The sequence below is a fragment of the Canis aureus genome, chromosome 28 (genome assembly GCF_053574225.1).
Source record: "Canis aureus isolate CA01 chromosome 28, VMU_Caureus_v.1.0, whole genome shotgun sequence".
NCBI lineage: Eukaryota > Metazoa > Chordata > Mammalia > Carnivora > Canidae > Canis > Canis aureus.
In genome coordinates this window covers 32,293,313-32,311,274 of record NC_135638.1, presented here as the reverse complement: position 1 = coordinate 32,311,274, position 17,962 = coordinate 32,293,313, and the positions used below count along the sequence as shown (strand labels likewise).

General features: G+C 37.9%; 1 protein-coding gene across 5 annotated transcripts in view; it reads right to left on the bottom strand.

The window, feature by feature from the left end:
- The window catches only part of TOX (thymocyte selection associated high mobility group box), a 299,196-nt gene that overhangs the window by 38,222 nt on the left and 243,012 nt on the right, over window positions 1-17,962 (bottom strand). For all 5 annotated transcript variants that reach the window (XM_077876859.1, XM_077876860.1, XM_077876861.1 and 2 more), the window contains one exon: window positions 8,974-9,255. In XM_077876859.1, coding sequence (XP_077732985.1) covers window positions 8,974-9,255 — 282 coding nt within the window. The remainder of the gene's footprint in view (window positions 1-8,973; window positions 9,256-17,962) is intronic.

Sequence of the window (17,962 nt, the reverse complement as noted above, 5' to 3'; positions counted from 1 at the left end):
AACTGTTTATCTGATTGAGTAGCTGACAGGCACTACACTGGGAAGGTGGGGTGTGGTCTCCCCTCAAGGCCAGTCTACCAGCCAGCCTCATAGCATTGCATCTGCTTTGTCTTCAATCTGTCTCCAAGGAAGATCATATCGATATGCCTTCCTTTTAAATACTTTTGTTAACCTCAATTACCTGCTGCTTAAGAAAACTGGCACCTGAGAGGACCAAGCTAAAGGATACACACAAAATATTAATGTCTCAAGATTCACTGCCTTTCCCTCAGTATATTAAAGGAGACCACTAAAGCTATATTCTTGGGTCATAATATTATGAACATTTATAGAATTGCCCCCACGGAACTCAACTGAGATTTAAACTAGTTCACCACAGTTGACAGGAGAGGAAACAGCAAAAGCAAAAATTATGTATGAAAGATCTCCATTTAAAAAAAATAATAAAATGTGCTTTGAAGGGAATCATTTATTATATTGTTCAGTGTTCTTTGTATAAAGACTTACTGAGTATGTACATCATCTTTGCTTTTAGGATGCGATACAGTGGAATGAGAATTCCATGTTGTGGTTTGTTACCTCATGCATCTGAGTAGTTGGGCAGTGCTATGTGAAGTTTAAGGGTGTCCACCACTTGAACTTCCTGGTGTGTGGGGGGTCTTACTTTTCATTTTGCATTTTTCTTGTGTTTCTGAGGGTGAAGAAATGGGCAGTTATCTTGGATTCTGTGTAATCAAATGGGGATTTTTAAGGCCTGCTTTCTGGAGGTAGTTTCATCACATATTCGAAAAACACTATGCAAAGCCTCCTTGAAGAAAAAATATGTGGTTATAATTTGGATTCACTTACATGCCAGTAACAGACTGCATTTTGAAAAATACCTGGCTCTTTTGACCACTAACTATTTGGGATGAACACGATGATGAATAACTGTGGTAGAAACATAGCTAAATGGATTTGTAATAGGTCTCTAAACCTTAATTTTGAGGATTGTCTAGATCCTGAATTCCTACTTAGGTGGATGAAAGCTTATAATTCTACATCCTAATTTTCTAAGAGGCCCTGACTTCTAAAGTCCAGAGCAGCATTATCTCCTAGACGTTTCTGGAATGATGGGAATATTCTCTGTGCTGTCTAAAAGGGGTGCCACAACTGACAGAGTGTATTTTTTTATTTACTTAATTTTTAGTTAGTTAAATTTAAATGTACACAGTCACACATGATGAGTGTGTGAACAGTACAGCACTGTGTAGTGGGCATTGTTATTTTATTTTATTTTTTTAAAAAAGATTTTATTTATTTATTCATGAAAGACACACAGAGAGAGAGGCAGAGACACAGGCAGAGGGAGAAGCAGGCTCCCTGTGGGGTAGCCTGATGTGGGACTCGATCTCAGGATCCTAGGATCATGGCCTTGGCCACTGAGACACCCCTGAGCATTGTTTTAGAGTAAATATTTCTGGAGTTACTAGGGTTCTGAGACTGGAGAGTTAAAGTGAATCCCAACATCATAGTCTTTAGAATAGAGAAGAAACCATCTAACGCAAAAATGGAAACTCTCCATGATGACAAGAGCATTGAAAGTAAGGACCAGGTGCTGTTTATCTTGCTTTCCCCTCAGCCTCAGCGTGGGGTCCTGCACATGTGTGGGATCACCACACATGTCCACTCTGTTACCTACAGCAGTGAGCAAAGGCTCAGAGTGACAAGACAAAGACCTTTGAAACACCTACAAAAGTTGTATGAAAATCATAACAAATAATATCATGGCTGGGTTGAGGCCCTACGTGTAATTCTGATCAACTACAGGTTTATTTCACAACAATTAAAGCACTAGTGAATAAATAAATGCATACGAAAATGCATAGATTAATATTACTCTCACATAAGCTTTACACAGATGCGTGTGCTTCATGTCACTTACTTGTAGACACAGATTTATTTCTAAAATCCCTAGAGGTGTCCTTAGGCTTCTGATAATCCACTCCTGCCATGTCTTGTTGCTTAATTATAGTGATGTATTTAACTTATTTATCACAAGAAAACAACATTTTTCACTTAAAAAAAAAAGCGTGTGTTAACGGTGTTGCTTAGATAATACTTCTTAAGAATACAGAGTACAGGAGTTAAGACTCTCAAGGAAAGAGAATCATTGATATTGAAATGTCCCTGGAGAAGTTAGAAACGTCTATAAGCATATTTAAAATAAACTGCCGCGGTCCCAAAGCCTTTAATGGAGCTGGGAGAGCTGTTTAATGCACACTATCTTGCAGTAATCGCTGTAGTTTAAAATAGATTTTAATCAAGCACCATCTGCATAATAGGCTGAACAAACAACACAGAACTCCACTTATAACTCTTATCATATAAAGTAAATATTATAAAATCTTCGCCATAGAAACAGGGCATATCACAGCACTTTTTTGTGATGGTACTGTTGCTGTAAGTGAAAAATTTTGCTACTTAAATTCATTCTCTCTTTCCTTTCTAAACTATGCCATCTAAAATCCCCTTATGAGAATAAATTCATATAAGCATGGAAAGTAAGTCATCTAGTTACTGTGAAATCAGCAAGGCTGTACTACTTCTTTCATTTTGCAATCAGGTTTATTATTATCATTAATAATAACAGTACATTCAATGACTCAAATCATCAATTATAAAAAAAAGTTTATGAAATGCCTTACTTTTGAAATGATTCAGAAGCACGAATCTGTATCACAGTTTATAAAGCAAATTCATTTTTAAGGATCCCCGATCTGCAAAACATAGCTAAGTATTGTTTTAGGATGAGCTTAGCAAAGATAATTCAGTGGCCTTATGTAAGGATAAGAAATTCAGGCTACTGTCCAGAAAAATTACTTTCAGGTGAGGAAAAGAGTTGATTATAATTATATATACCTAATAGTTATATTCATCGATTTTGTTGAATTCACTTGGTCTTTTCCAAATTTGCCTGTCTGGGGCAGTATATTTATTTCTTATTCTTTTGTATCGAAAGAATCTAAAATATTCTTTCTGCCATACAAGAAAGCACAAGAATGCTGGCATAGGGTCCTGTGGAATAAAATGCCAGGTGCCTATGTTTAACCTCACTTTATTTTTATTCCATGAATTAGTGAAGTGTGTTCGATTACCTAGGGCATGAATCATCTAAGAACATATATACCTTGAAAATAATTTATCCTAGTATAATTTAATTACTTAAATGGATTTTTCAAATAACTGTTTAGAATCAGGTACTAACTGTCTGACTGAATTTTATTATTTTTCCCCAGAACTAGTTTGCTAAACTCAGCCTTAACCAATGGGATACTTTATTTTTGATAAATGAGGAATATATATTTTTTCATGTGCTAGGGTCTAAGGAATTCTTTAGAAGAATCATAGATCTTACATCATAAGAAGTGTTGAACAATTGCATTATAAATACAGCTCAATGTGGAAAATAATAGACTTTGCAGTGCCAATTTGCTGTCCTATTGCTAGATAATGTGACTTGACACTTGGTTCTAACATTGCTTGATTTCACTTAGTGTTTGCAGAAACCTGTCTGCTTATCATTTTTTCTTTATTCAGGAATCTTCTTGCCTTCAGAACGGTGGTAAATAAAAAGCACTTTTCGAAGAGCTTATTTAATTGTTGCTCTAGTGACTTATCCTATTTGCTTTGAGGAAAAAAAAATCTTTTTCTGTCCAGCGAGGCAAAGCACATGCATTGATGAACTTGCAGCTTAGTAAGAAACTCTTAAAAGCAAAAAGTAAGTGAAAGCAGGAACTCAAAGGAGTAAGCAGAGTACTGAAGGCAGCTTTCATCTTGAAGATAGTTGCTGAGCCTGGTAAAATTGAGTCAAATGCACAGTAGATAGAAGACAAAGCCCAGAGCTGACCAAAAGTGGGGTGCTTAACAGGAGGGTTGCTATCAAAGTCAGGACAGAGAAGAATTAGACTCCCAATGCCATTCTGGGATAAAACAACTTCCCCTGAATGCACCCTCTCAGAACCTGCAAAGAAAATACTGAATGGAGAATGGAAAATACCTTTTGTGGTAATTTACCAACAGAAACAGCATTTGTTAAGGATGGATACTCTAAATACATACTACTTTGGGTGACCTGAAAAAAGCCAGGAGTGGTTCTAGATCCTAATGGCCTGAGATGCTTGGAGAAGCAAACACAAATCATACTTAGAGGAATCTTCCCTTAGACCAGGTCTGATAGAATCTTCATAAAGTTTTAATGAGCACCAGCTCTTAAGCTAAAAGCCAAAAAGCCAAATGGAACATGGCATCAAAACCAAGAGCCAGCATCAACTACAGACAATAGAAACAGACCTCGAAAGACTTAATGTGTTGGAATTAGCAGGAACTGTCAAAAGAACAAAAGAATGAGATATATGGAGAAAGAACAAGCAACTCAAAAGGCAGCCCAGACAGATGTGAGAAAAAAAACAAATAAAATTAGAAATATAATAATTATAATGAAAACCTCAAGAGATCAGCTTTAATTTCAGATCACATCCAGCTGAAAAGAGAATTATGAAATGGGAAATTAACACCAATAAATTAAGCAGAATTGTAATACAAAGGGGCAGAAAAACAGAAAATATGAAGGTCTAGTGTATGTCTTATCAGAATTACAGAATTGCAAGGGAGGATGGGGGAAAGTCAATATTCCAAAAACATGAATGGCTGAAAATTTCCGGGAACTGATGTAGAACGGAAGTATTAGGTTCACAGTAAATTTAAAGACCCACGGTGAAGCTGCAGGGTTCAAAAGGCAAAAGAAGATCTTAAAACTAGTCAGAGAAAAGACAGATCACTTTCAAAGAAAAGACAATGAAGCAGTAGAATTCTCAAAAGCGATAATGAAAATCAAATTGTCATAGAGTAATAGAATGTCTTCGATAGGATAGAAGACAATCAGTATCAGTCTAAGATTCCACACAGAGTGAAAGTACTTTTTAAGGCAATCATGTTCCCAGTAAATGCTCATGAAAGAGAAATTTAAAGGCATATGGGATAATGATGTCAGATGAAAGAAAATACTAAATATGTAAAAAAAAAAAAAATCTAAAGAAAAAAAAGGCTGTAAAAATAACCAAAATCATGTTTCATGGAGATTATTAAATGACATGATTTAATTAAATTATGATTAAAACAACAGCAATAACTACTCCATGGTGTTGAAGGACGTTGGGAGTAAAATATTATAAGAAGAGTAAAGCTATCAATCAATGTTAGAATTTTACACATTTGTGCATCAGCGGTAGATACTAAATGAAGAGAAAGGACACAATTTCCAATCTTACCATGGAAAATTATGGAATGAGAAAAACAAGAATAATCTTAAGGAAGGTAAGAAGGAGAAAAAGAATCATAGAACATGTGGGGCAAAGAGAAAGCAACATATTTAAGTGGAGAAATAAACCCAAATATTTTAGTAATTATATGAATATAAATAGAGCCGGTTTCATTTAAAAGTAAGAACTGTCTAACTATATGCCATTTACAAGGAACCTATATAAAACTTAAGGATATTTCCAGCAGAAAGGTTGAAAGTAAAAGGATGGAAAAAGATATACTGTGATTCTCAGCCCATAATTTCCCGAAAGGGAAAACTGTGCTAAAAATACACTTCTAATGCCAGATACTTTAAGTGTCTTATAGTGTCTGTTGTATTACAAGTCCTGGATTATAGGCTTAGAACCACAAGCTACCCAAGTTTATATTTCTTTGATGTTTTACTGTATGTCTAGTTTATGACTTTAGGCTGTCAACACAGCTCCATAGCAATCAGAACCATGGGTAGTGTTTATAAGGTGATAATTTATTTTACTGATGTATTTACAATATTTCTCTCTGTCAAAAAAAACTTATTTCTTTTAATTGTTCAATTAGATAAACTGGATTCAATATGTAATTGCTTACAAGAACTCAAAGTGTGAAGAGGGAAGATTTGTAAGCTTTTTTTTTTCTGGTATGAGACTAAATATTCCTTTTTTAGTTCTCTTGTTAGAAATGATTTAAGTGATCTTTTTGACTTCATGCTCTTTCACGTTTAGCTCAAGCTGCAGCAGTACAACATTCCACATAAATCCTGCTCACATATAAAGGAAAAAAATTCCAGTTTAATCTTTTACTGTGATGAAGAATGCTGAGCATTTTCAAAAAACTCTGAGCAGGGTTTTTTTTCCCCCATTTAATAAACATAAGTTGAAAAAATGGGTAGGAAGATTTTGGATTAGAGAGAAGGTGAAGAATATGTGTAGAGCAGGAGCAGGAAGGTAGATTTTCTTGAGATGGAAAATACACTTAAACTAAAGATGAACTTGAAAATATCTGTGGAGACAAAAAGCCATCTTAACGAGGACATTCTTGAGAAATCTAACCCTAAGCCTTTACATGTGACTACTTTAAAAATATAACACTACAGAATATAAGTTCTACTATACAGCACTTGTACCATCATTAATGATGAGCCATAAATTATTTTACGATGTGGATGTTGAACGATTGGAAGGATAAGCACCAGTAAAGTTTCACACCAGCCTGGAACCTCCTCATACAAATTTATCCCCCAGCAAAATTACACTATATGGATCTTATGGGAAAATGGGAAATAGCAGAATCTGCAAATGTTAATTCTACGAATTTCTGGTTTCTACTCAGTCTTCTACTCATGTAAGTTGAAGAGTGCAAAGTGTTATTGTAAGTAAGATAATCCTGCATAAAATTTGTTGTCAGAAGATGCTAATTTAGCATTAATTTCCTGAAATGTCAGCAATGAATACTGATAAAAATATAATCCAGATGCACAAATTGATATTTACTATAGGCAGACCATGAATTTTTTCCCCTTGTAATACAGTACTTATCATTTATGTTTAGGAAATTAACCTGAATTACCCAGGCATAACTCAATATCAGAATTGCCAGCCACCAACAAATTCTTGGTGTCCACATTTAGGTCCAGGTACTCATCAACTCTTAGGTTCCATTAGAATAATACCCATTTTGCCCTCTAATGGTCAGCTAAAGGTCAGATCATCACTAGCCCAATAAATTATTTATGTAATATCAATTAGTCTCCTGCCTTCTTTTTTTTTTTTTTTTTTTTTTTTTAGTCTCCTGCCTTCTTACCTTATTTCATGAGAGACTGGTTCATTGACCAACAAGGAAAAGCTTGTTAAGGTGGAAAGGATGACATTTAGTTATGCAGTTGCTCTAAAAATGGGCTTAGGATTTGTTCTAATCAGAGGTGGTAAGATAGCAGACATAGAAATGACTGTCATGAAGGAACAGTTCATATTCACAGATACCTAGAAATGGAAGGCACAGCATACCACTCAGGATGGCTTAGGAGGAAGACAGAGAGAGAGGGGGCAAAGCATGACGGCATGGCCCAGAGCCTTTACTGGGGTTTTTGTGGGAAGGAATGCATGAGGTGGACCAGGTATGCTGAATAAGTTAAGGATCGGATATAGTTTGAACAATTTCAGTGGGCCTTGGGCTATGGAGGTGGTTCCTAGTTGTCCGGTACCTGGTCCTGTGGGGACTTAGAGGCAGTGGGCTCTGGACTGGTTGGTTTATTTATCAAAAGTGTGCTCACAGGGGAGTCATACTCTATCTCTTGGAATTAACTAGCCTTGGGAGGAGTAGTTTTTTTTTCTTTTCTTTCTTTTCTTTTCTTTTCTTTTCTTTTCTTTTCTTTTCTTTTCTTTTCTTTTCTTTTCTTTTCTTTCTTTCTTTTCTTTTCTTTTTTCTTTTCTTTTCTTTTCTTTTTAAGGATCAAGGCCCCAAGCGCCAGAGTGTTAATACTGAGAAGAATAAAATATAGTCAATGCAGACTTGTCTTTGTCATCAGGCTCAAGAAACCTGAGTCACTATTTATTTGTAACTTTGAAAAAATAGTGTAGCTACTGGAAAGTTAACCATATAGGTCAGATTCCCACTTGGGTGGCTTCCAGTGGCATGTTGGCAGATTAATTTCCCCAAAACAACATTCTTGCAAAAGTCAAAAGAAAACCAAGGGCTGCCACAAGGGACAAATCATTAGATTAAAGGAACAAAGGGAAGGAATAGGAAATACTGTAGCTGTGAGTGGTTTTTTGGTAAATGGGCACATGTGTTCTTTCTCACTGGGACAAATTTGGAAGACACTTGACTGACAATTAAGGCAATGGAAAGATTATTTTGGTGTTTTTGAGCAAAAATGTACTTGATTTCGGTGCATTTAAAAAAGCTAAAATATCTTAAAGAACTAAAGCCTTCAAAGAACTACAGTAGCTAATTTCCCAATCTAAGGATACTCAAGGCCCGTCTTCCTATGTAGATAACTTAATGTGCCACAGAGCCAGCCAGTCATGTTGGCAAGGAGTTAACAAAAAGTAAGCAAGGAAACATCCAGGCTTTTGCTTATGGAAGGGAGTCATAGAATATCCCTGGTCCTTACCTTCCGCATTATCCGTATGAAATGGTTGGGTCAGATAATCTCAAAGGTTTCATCTGACCATCTCTCTCTCTCTCTCTCTCTCTCTCTCTCACACACACACACACACACACACACAGACACACGCAGCCACCACTATATCCCTGAGATGTTTCATTTTTAAAATAAAATTATGAAGCTGAAATAGATTATTTTTGGAATGAGTGGTGAATTAAGCTTAATTTTGGATGTTGAGTCCTACAAGACTTACTCTCCATACTCACTATGCAGACCTTATATTTTGTGGATGACATCTACTTTCATGCTTAATACATCTATATTTAAATGATTTACTAGGGACTTGAAAATGTAACCGGAAAAGCAAGTGATTTAATCTATTCACTTTGTAACCTCATTAAAAAAAACTATGCCCCCCACCAATGTTTCTCAGTTGGATGATAGAAACGGCTCAAGGAATGTGCTAAAGAATACTCCTTTTGGGCAACAAGCATTTCCTATAGGTCCTGAAAATAATCCAGTCATACCTTCGTGGTATCATCACCTTCGTCTTCATGCACTGAACTAGATGGGGAAGGAGTTGCGGACTTGCTCCCGGGTGGAGATGGCGAGTTGTGAGGGACACTGTTTCCTCCCATATTCAAGCCAAGCTGAGCACTGAGCTGGGACTGGTTGATGGTGGTCAGCTGGCCATGCTGCATCATTCCTGGCTGCTGCCTGATGTCTGCAGGCTGACCCCTTGGTCTCATGGCTGCCATCTGGGGATGGGAGCCGTACTGAGTTCCTTCCGGATTCCGGATATCTTGCATCTACCAAAAACAAAGACAGGAATAGTTTTCACAAAAATATTTCTGGAAAAAAATTTTTTTTAATTCCTTAGACTTTGAAAATTCTGTAGCGTGTCCTGGTAAACTTTACCTATATCCACCTCAACCCCAAACCTCTCCTTAAAATACCCGAATGGTATATTAATCACTCTAGAGGTACTGTTACTAAAAGAATAGAAATTGAGAATTCATTCGACATCACATTTCATTAGTCAAGACCTGACTAATTATATTTACAGTCTTTCTTTATGAATGGAATGCAAACATATATAGTATTAGATATTGATGGCATAGGTTTCAATTCCTTTTTTTAAGATTATTTATTTATTTATTCATGAGATACACACAGAGAGAGCGAGAGAGAGAGAGAGAGAGAGCGAGAGAGCAGAGACAGAGACACAGGCAGAGGAAGAAGCAGGCTCCACGCAGGGAGCCTGACATGGGACTTGATCCCAGGTCTCCAGGATCACACCCTGGGCCGAAGGTGGCGCTAAACCACTGAGCCACCCGGCGTGCCTGACGGCATAGGTTTCAAAACACTGATGCTTATTAGAGTGTCAAAATTATGTAATTGTTAGTCATTACAGCATTATGGCAATTCATGAAACCCAGTTTCTTTTATTCTGATCACTTAAGAAAGGTTTTGTGAATTAAATGTGCTATGATTCTTAGTTTAATTCCGTGTAGGCTAGTATTGGCTAAAATGATCTACTAACTTCCAGACTCAGAGCACTACCAGCTGGTATTAACCAATTGATTAATTGACTATTGAAATGATTTGACTGCACAGTCAAATTTGAAAGTAAAGCTGCAAAGTTGCAAGGTCACCATATTAATCCATTATGCTATCTGGGTCACTGCTTTTTAGCCTTAATGAGACTCATTCTTGTAATTCAAGCAATGAATTTTGTCTCTGCAAGGATTAGAATTAAAAGCATTGGAGGATGAAGCTCTTAACGTATCTAGAGGTCAAATGTGTTGTATAAGAGGAGTATAGTGGATTTCACTTAATGTTTCTCTGGCATTTGCAAACTTAAACTAATGAGTATTTCGCGGTGCTCGTAGAAGTGGTTCAGTTCTTTCACTCTGAGGAGAGTTGGGGAGTTCATGCAGGTAGAGGCTTATAAAACAGGAGACAAAAGAAAAACATGGAAAAAATAAGGGCAGTGAAGAGGTGTACGGTTAGTCAAAAAAATTAATAGTGTTATCTTTCTCTATTTCAAAGAAAAAACATCCCACATGGTGTCAGAATGCCCCATAATTGCCTGTCTGCAAATGTTCCCACGACATAGAAATACTGTAAAGGTCAATCAAGTTACTTAGTCATAGGCTCTTTTTTTTTTCTTTTGGTAATAAAATCATTTTCTACCATTGCTGCCTAGTCATTTTACCAACCTAGTTAGATCTGTCTGAAACTGGAGGTGGGACGGAAGAGATGTCTGCCTGTGTTTCCTGGGTTAGGTTTACTGTCTCTACCATGAGGTCTTTCCTATTAGTCAGCACCATCCTTTCGACCTTTCCGGCTCTTGCCCTTCACCCTCTGACTTCGTTCCATGCATCATCCTAGACTCTAACTCTTCTCCGTGAAGGCTTAGGCCAGCCTGTGGTTCTGTATCTGCTGCTTTCCGTGTGCAAATCAACACCTTTTCCCATAATTCAAACTGTATTCCTCCAATGCTCCAAAAGTAGTTCTGATGCTAATGTGTATTCATTGATACACATTAGAGCTGCGAGGGCATTTAGTGATCCCTTCTCAGTGTATAGAAGAGGAACCTTAGGGGCAAGCCACACTACAAGCCTGTTGCCTGTCTGTTGAATAAATACAGAAATGATTAAAAATAATAAGTGAATGAATAAAGCTCAGAGAGGTTAAATGACTTCCCTAAACCACAGAGTGGGAGTTAAAATCTGCATCTCTCAACTCCACACTTTGAAGCTTCCTACGTATTGGCAGCCAATTTGACATTTTACATGTCCCAGGGAGAGATTTATAGTTAAAGCTAATCAAAACCACCTTATCAAACGTTGTCTACCCAAACTGATTTTTATGTAGCCCATTCATGTGGTTTCCGCTCACATATACTAAAATAGTTTTTTTCCCTTCTCAGGTGTTCACGTAACTTCTATAATCTGATCATCCTTATGAAGTAGTACTAGATTTAGCAGCTCCCCATAAAATTGTGCCATTGACAGAGGATATCATAAAAATCAGGACCAACTTTTGAAAGTACGCAGAAGAGGCATTAAGTGAGTGACTTTTCAAGTCTAATTTCTAATATCCTGAAGTCATGTTAATTAGCACTCTGACTACTAAAACTTGTATTCTAACCTTTGTTTTATTGGTAGAAGAAGGTAGGCATCACCAAAGTGGGGTAAAGTATCTGTCTGGGTAAGGAGAATGAAATACTCAACAGGCTACCTCTTTCTCAACATACTCGTCATTAGTTCGAAAATATCATGACACGATGATATTTGGCCAAGCAGACAGCAGTTTTAACTCTGAATCAAAGAATGATTTTCCTGTGTGGAGGGTCACAAGCACAAATTGGAGAGCATAGTCATCTCTTCAGCACTCGGATGCACTTAAGACGGTCAGATATTAACAGCCATTTCCAAATTAGGAGTATTTCCATTTTACCTTGCTTTCATAGATGTCAGTTCAGTATTAATCACTGCCTAATGTATAATATGGGGAAAATTAAACTGGATGAAGTCTGATTACTGAAAAATAAGATTAATTGGTTAGCTCATGAAGGTAAGCAAATGTTTTGATTACCGATTTCCTTCTAGAAAGATACTGATGGACTATAGTCTTAATGCCAAATACAAAACTTCAACTTGTGAAATATTATTTGCCGTTAACTTCCAATATTTTTAACTTATTGTGAATAATTCACCTAGGGCATTCTTAACAACAACGTTCTTCTCTTTGATTCTTCTGGACTTTTCAGTGGCTTCTCTTCTTCCTACAGCTTTCCACCCCTAAATTATTTCCTAACATTTCTCCGTAAGTCACATTTCTTCCATCTCGAAGTTTCCTTTTTCGAACTTGTTATGTACTGTGTGGCCCGTTTCTGTTGATGACACCTTCATCCGCCCTGTCACTTCTACTCAAAATGTTCTAGTAATTTTTTATTCTTTCCTACCAAACTCTTGTGAGTTCCGCTGAGTCTACTCTAAAATAACTCTTCCACCAGCCCTTCTTTTCATTTCCACACTCATTCACATATTTCAAGCCTTCATTGCCTCTTGGCTTGCAATGACTACTTAAATAAAATAATCTCTTCACATTCATCCTGAAGAGTCCTGCAGGATTGATCTTCTAAGCCACAGGTTCAAAACCTTTCCAGTGATATCTGCCTACCAAATGAAATCCAAACTCTTCAGCATGCCATGAAAGGTTCCAAATAAGCCTTATTCCCCAGATTTGTCCTTCACACCATTATTCCTCAGCCAAACACAATTAATTGCTATTCCTTGCCTCTGTCTCTTTCCCTTGAATAAGTGTCTTTGGCTATGTTGCTCTTTCAGCATTTGCTGTCAGACAGATTTCAAGGAGAGTTAAAAAAAAACAAACTTTGCACAGTGATTTGTGATTTGTTCGGTAATTTTATCTAGTGAGCCTTATTATTTCCCTTTGAGGCAGCCCTATAGAGATGTCTGTTTTGAACATGTTTATTGAGGATGGGGAGCTTAAGTGATCTCAGATCTCTCCACCAACAAAGATCAAAGCCGAATTGATATACGCTCTACACATTTGTGCCCTTTTCACAATTCCATAATGCTATTACCATATTCATGTATCTAAACACTAAATACATTTTATTTATTTATTTTTAAAGATTTTATTTATTTATTCATGAGAGACAGAGACAAGAGACATAGACAGAGGGAGAAGCAGGCTCCCTGTCGGGGAGCCCGATGTGGGACTTGATCCCAGAACCCCAGGATCATGCCCTGAGCCAAAGATAGGCGCTCAACAGCTGAGCTACCCAGGGGTCCCAAACCTAAATACATTTTATTTTTCTTTTAATTTTTTTTAATTTTTATTTTATTTTATTTTTTATTTATGATAGTCACACACACACACAGAGAGAGAGAGAGAGAGAGAGAGAGAGAGGCAGAGACACAGGCAGAGGGAGAAGCAGGCTCCATGCACCGGGAGCCCGATGTGGGATTCGATCCCAGGTCTCCAGCCAAACCGCTGCACCACCCAGGGATCCCCTAAATACATTTTAAAGTCAAGTTCAAAAATCATCTAATCTACAAAGCTTGCTGAATCTTATTCTGAACTGCTAAAGCATTTGTCTGTACTTTCTTTATTGGTCACCACTTGTAAATTTCTTAGTCTGTCTATACCTTCCAGACAGTAATCTTCATTAGTATGACTAACGCATTTTGCAATCCCTCCTCAGTTCTCTTTTTAATTAAATTAGGCATTTCAAGTATTCAAAACATATTTGCGGAGTCAGTATATAAGTGAAGAAATGAATACTACCAGTGTAAACCAACCAACCAGTTTGAGGAGTTTTCTTTTTTCCAGTGAACTTCATCTAATAGTGGTCATAAGAGGAAAAGGAAATTTGAATAATGTCTGTCTCTCTTGTGGCGGAAACCTCAGGCTGTACCCTCTGACACACTACTTTTGTCCTAAGGGACAGGCCTCCAGTATTAAGCTGTCTAGCCACGACTCTAGCCAACGAAGAGCACTACCCACCTTCCTTTGCAGCTCTGTCAGGCCACGTGACCATGTTTTGGCTGCTGAAATGTAACAAAGTGTGTGGTACTTCTAAGAAATCCCCTTAAAAGGAAAGGGTTACTGCCCATTGTTCTTTCCTGTTGGAGAAAGTGTGGGTGTGATCACGAGAGCTTGGGAAAATGTCTTGAACCAGACACATTGGAGACACTCCAGTTAGGACATTGGAGATCTAAGAAAAAGGTGCTGGAGTGGTTATTACAGAGCTACCAGACCCTGGGCAATCTACTTACCGTGGGAGTCTTTAACGTGAAAGGAAAGTAACTATCTTTTTTAGAGTCACTCTCATTTTTAGCTTTTTTTAACACAGTTAAACCCAGTCTTAACTTTAATAGATTATAAACTCAAAAAGACAGGGACAGAATCTCTTTTGTTTACCAGTTAGCCCTAGTATCTAGCACAGATCATGGCACATCACCCGCACATCAACATGTCTTTCTTGGGTTACACTGAAGAGATGTTTAGGCCAGGTACAATGAGGATTCAGGATGCTGGCTTCACATAAACAGGATTATAAATCCTTGATCTTTTGGGAGCTACATTTGCCAAATTCTCAGGATTCAAGTGTCTCAAAGGGACTTTCTAATGTGTTTATTTCTCATTTTGTTTATTTCGAACTCAGTGAACTTCATTTTTTCTTGGCTAAAAGTCCTTGGTGTTGTTGGCATTTTAGTTTTGAATGGCTTATTTATTTATTTATTTATTTATTTATTTATTTATTTATTATGGAGAGACAGAGAAAGAGAGGCAGAGACACAGGCAGAGGGAGAAGCAGGCTCCATGCGGGGAGCCCGATGTGGGACTCGATCCCAGGTCTCCAGGATCACGCCCTGGGCCTAAGGTGGCGCTAAACTGCTGAGCCAGCCAGGCTACCCTTGAATGGCTCTTAATATGTATCTTCCCATTGGGGAAACGGACTCCATTGAAAACGGGTGCTTGATTTTGCTGTTTTGAAAATCAGAGCAGTTTCCTTAAATTTTACTGTTTGCTACTGAGGACTGATACTGTCTTATGGTGACAGGAGCTAAAAAATGTCAATGAAAGAAACGGAGGAAGATTGCCATAATGAAGAGAAGATTTCCATCACATTCCTTCAAAATCTTTTTCCATCAATGGAAGGCAAGAACTCAGTTAAAATCAATTAGGAAACCAAAACAGATATCATGTATTCTCCCTCATGACCTTGCTTGTAATCCATGGCTTGATGCTCGTAGCACAGTCCTTCCTCTCCTTGCCCAACTGCCTATGGCATTAAGAGCCCTGGGGTAAGGACAGGGCCCAAGTGGGAACCCTCAGGTATACTACTTGTTACCCATTCCAGCGTGTGTTTGCACTTGCTGCTTCTTGGCTTTTCTTTAAAAAGGAAAAAAGAAAAAATAACAACCCAAACCAAAAACTCAGGTAGCTCATTGTGGATTCTTTTTAAAAAAATAGTAACATTTTGATAGAACCCAACTACCAAAACCCCAAAACAAAACACTCGGTACAACATTAGTTGCATTAGTGATGAAATGGCACTCGAATCGCACACTCGAACGGCTCCAGAACAAATGAAGGCCCGCGTTTCAGTGTTTAAAGCTGTGTGTTTCACGATCCTTCCAGAGTCTGTTTCCTCCTTTCAGATGTCAGCATCACTTCCCCGTCCAACGCGTGAGCCTGGAAAGCTATCATTATCTCTGCCTCTAGCAGACAATCCATATCAAAACAGTTGTACACATAAAACCCTAACGACGTCTTGGCTCTCTCTGCTCTGATCCAGCTGTTTGAGTGAATAGCAGTTGGTGAACAGAGCCTGAAACATGGGAAACCCCGAGGCCTTATTTGCTAATGTGGCTTTACCAGCTGCTGTCTTCTGTGGTCTTTGCTGGCAAGGCCTGGATGCCTGCCAGTTGCAGCAGGAACAAGAGAACGTGAGGAATCTATGAAGCTCTTCCATTTACCTCTGTCTGTTGGCATTTGACACCCTTGGCTGTGGAGCTCTTTCCCCAGGGCTGTGAGGGGACCCTGCTGGCACAGGCTGTGTCAAGTGTTGACTCTCCGTCCCTTTTATACACACTACCAAACATGTACCGTCCTTTAGCATCTAAAGAGAAACTTCTGAGCCTGTTCTCAGTAGCCCATCCAGCCCTTATGTGATTAATCAGGCCAGGAAGAAGACGAGGCAGTTCTCATTTTTCTTAGGAATATGCACTCTAAGAGTCTATGAGAAGAATGTAAATGTTGATATTATTTAAGTCCCCCATTTGATTGCGTATTTTTGCCAGGGATTCAATTAATATGTAAATGTATACACCAGAACGAATGCGTGGGTAAAGTTAATAATCAAATTTCATTTATTATTTTCCTAAGTGCATTTCCAAGAGAGAGCTAAATTATTTGTTGTCCAAACAAATTAAATAAATCGTTTCTAGGTGGTCTCCTCTTGTGTTCTATTCATTATTTAAATGTGTGCATTTTAAATAAACTTTAACATTTTTGCTGTTAGACTTCTGACACTGAAGATAGATAATTAATATCAAAAGAGGGGAAATCTGGAAAAAATATATATGCAAAGCACATGTAATATTTTCAAAGATTAGGAAAAAGTGAGGTTCAAAAGAAAGATTGGGCACTTTTATGAAAATGTATTTTTATCTTCAATATTGGGTAAGAATAACTTGATTGCTTTCCAAAGGCAATGCGAATAAATAGGGCTTGGATTTCTTCACAATACACTAAAATAGGTTATTTGTAGTTTAGTTAGGATAAATAGTAATTATAAAACTAATTATCACAAGAAAGCAAGAACTCTGGGGCACAATTCATTAGGTATTTGCCAAATGGAAAGACCTCACACTCTCTAAAACCACCATCCTTGGGAAAGATTAAAACCATCTCACAAAACAAATGCTAATTCCCACAGGAACTGGATGTGATCTCATCACACTGGATGAGATCTCTGTCCTTACACAGCTCACTTTCGAGGGGGGTGAAGGGGATAAGACAAGAGGATAAATATTAGATGTAGTTTGTTTGATAGTGATACATTTTAAGGAGACAAAAATGAGACAGGTGTACTGACCTTAAATGCTTGCTTCAGCATGGATGGATGAAGATAAAGACTGTGAACATATTCTGGCAAATGTAAAGTTATTTTTGTGGTTTTTGGTCACCTGGGTCACATTTGTGGAAGATGTGGATGTTTATCTTTTGTTACCATCTGGAGTCACTTTCCTTACTAGTTCTAGTTCTTGGTGAGCCACTAACATCGTTGTGACCAAGCATTCTGGGAAGCCAAGAGCTTGCTTCTGTAGAGACCTTCTCTGGAAGAAGCCGGGCAGCTTGTGTCATAGAGCACAGGGTTTCGCTGTGAGCAAGTCAGTAGCGCACATAAAGGCTGAACTTATAACCCGGATGTTAATGGCTCCCTGATCACAGCTAATAGGCTAACTGGTAGATACAAAGTTCAAAAAAATTTGAATACATAAAAAGGTATTCTGGTTCACAGTACACTATGCTCTCCTGTAAACTCTGCTCACATAACCCCTCCTTTGGATCCCAACAATGGCCAGAAGGTTATGGTGTCTAGTGAATGATACACAGTTGGAAAGATGTTTTCCACTCAAATTGAGGCATCTATTTCTGATTGCTCTGTGCCAACACGATTTGTCTCCTACTGTTATTGTTCAACTGTCAACATCAGGATTACCCAGCTGAACTTGTGCTCCAGTGTGCCATTGATAGGACTCTTCTGCCCAGCTCCAATAACACACACACACACACACACACACACACACACAAACACAAATCTACAACAGACAAGCTTGACTCTTGATTGGCAAAGAGCATCTCTCATAATTCCAATTAAAGACAGAATATGAAGGCAGACTGTCTTATCTGAAAGGGTGTAGGAGACCATCAGGTCAACCCCCTCGTTCCCCAAATACCTGAATT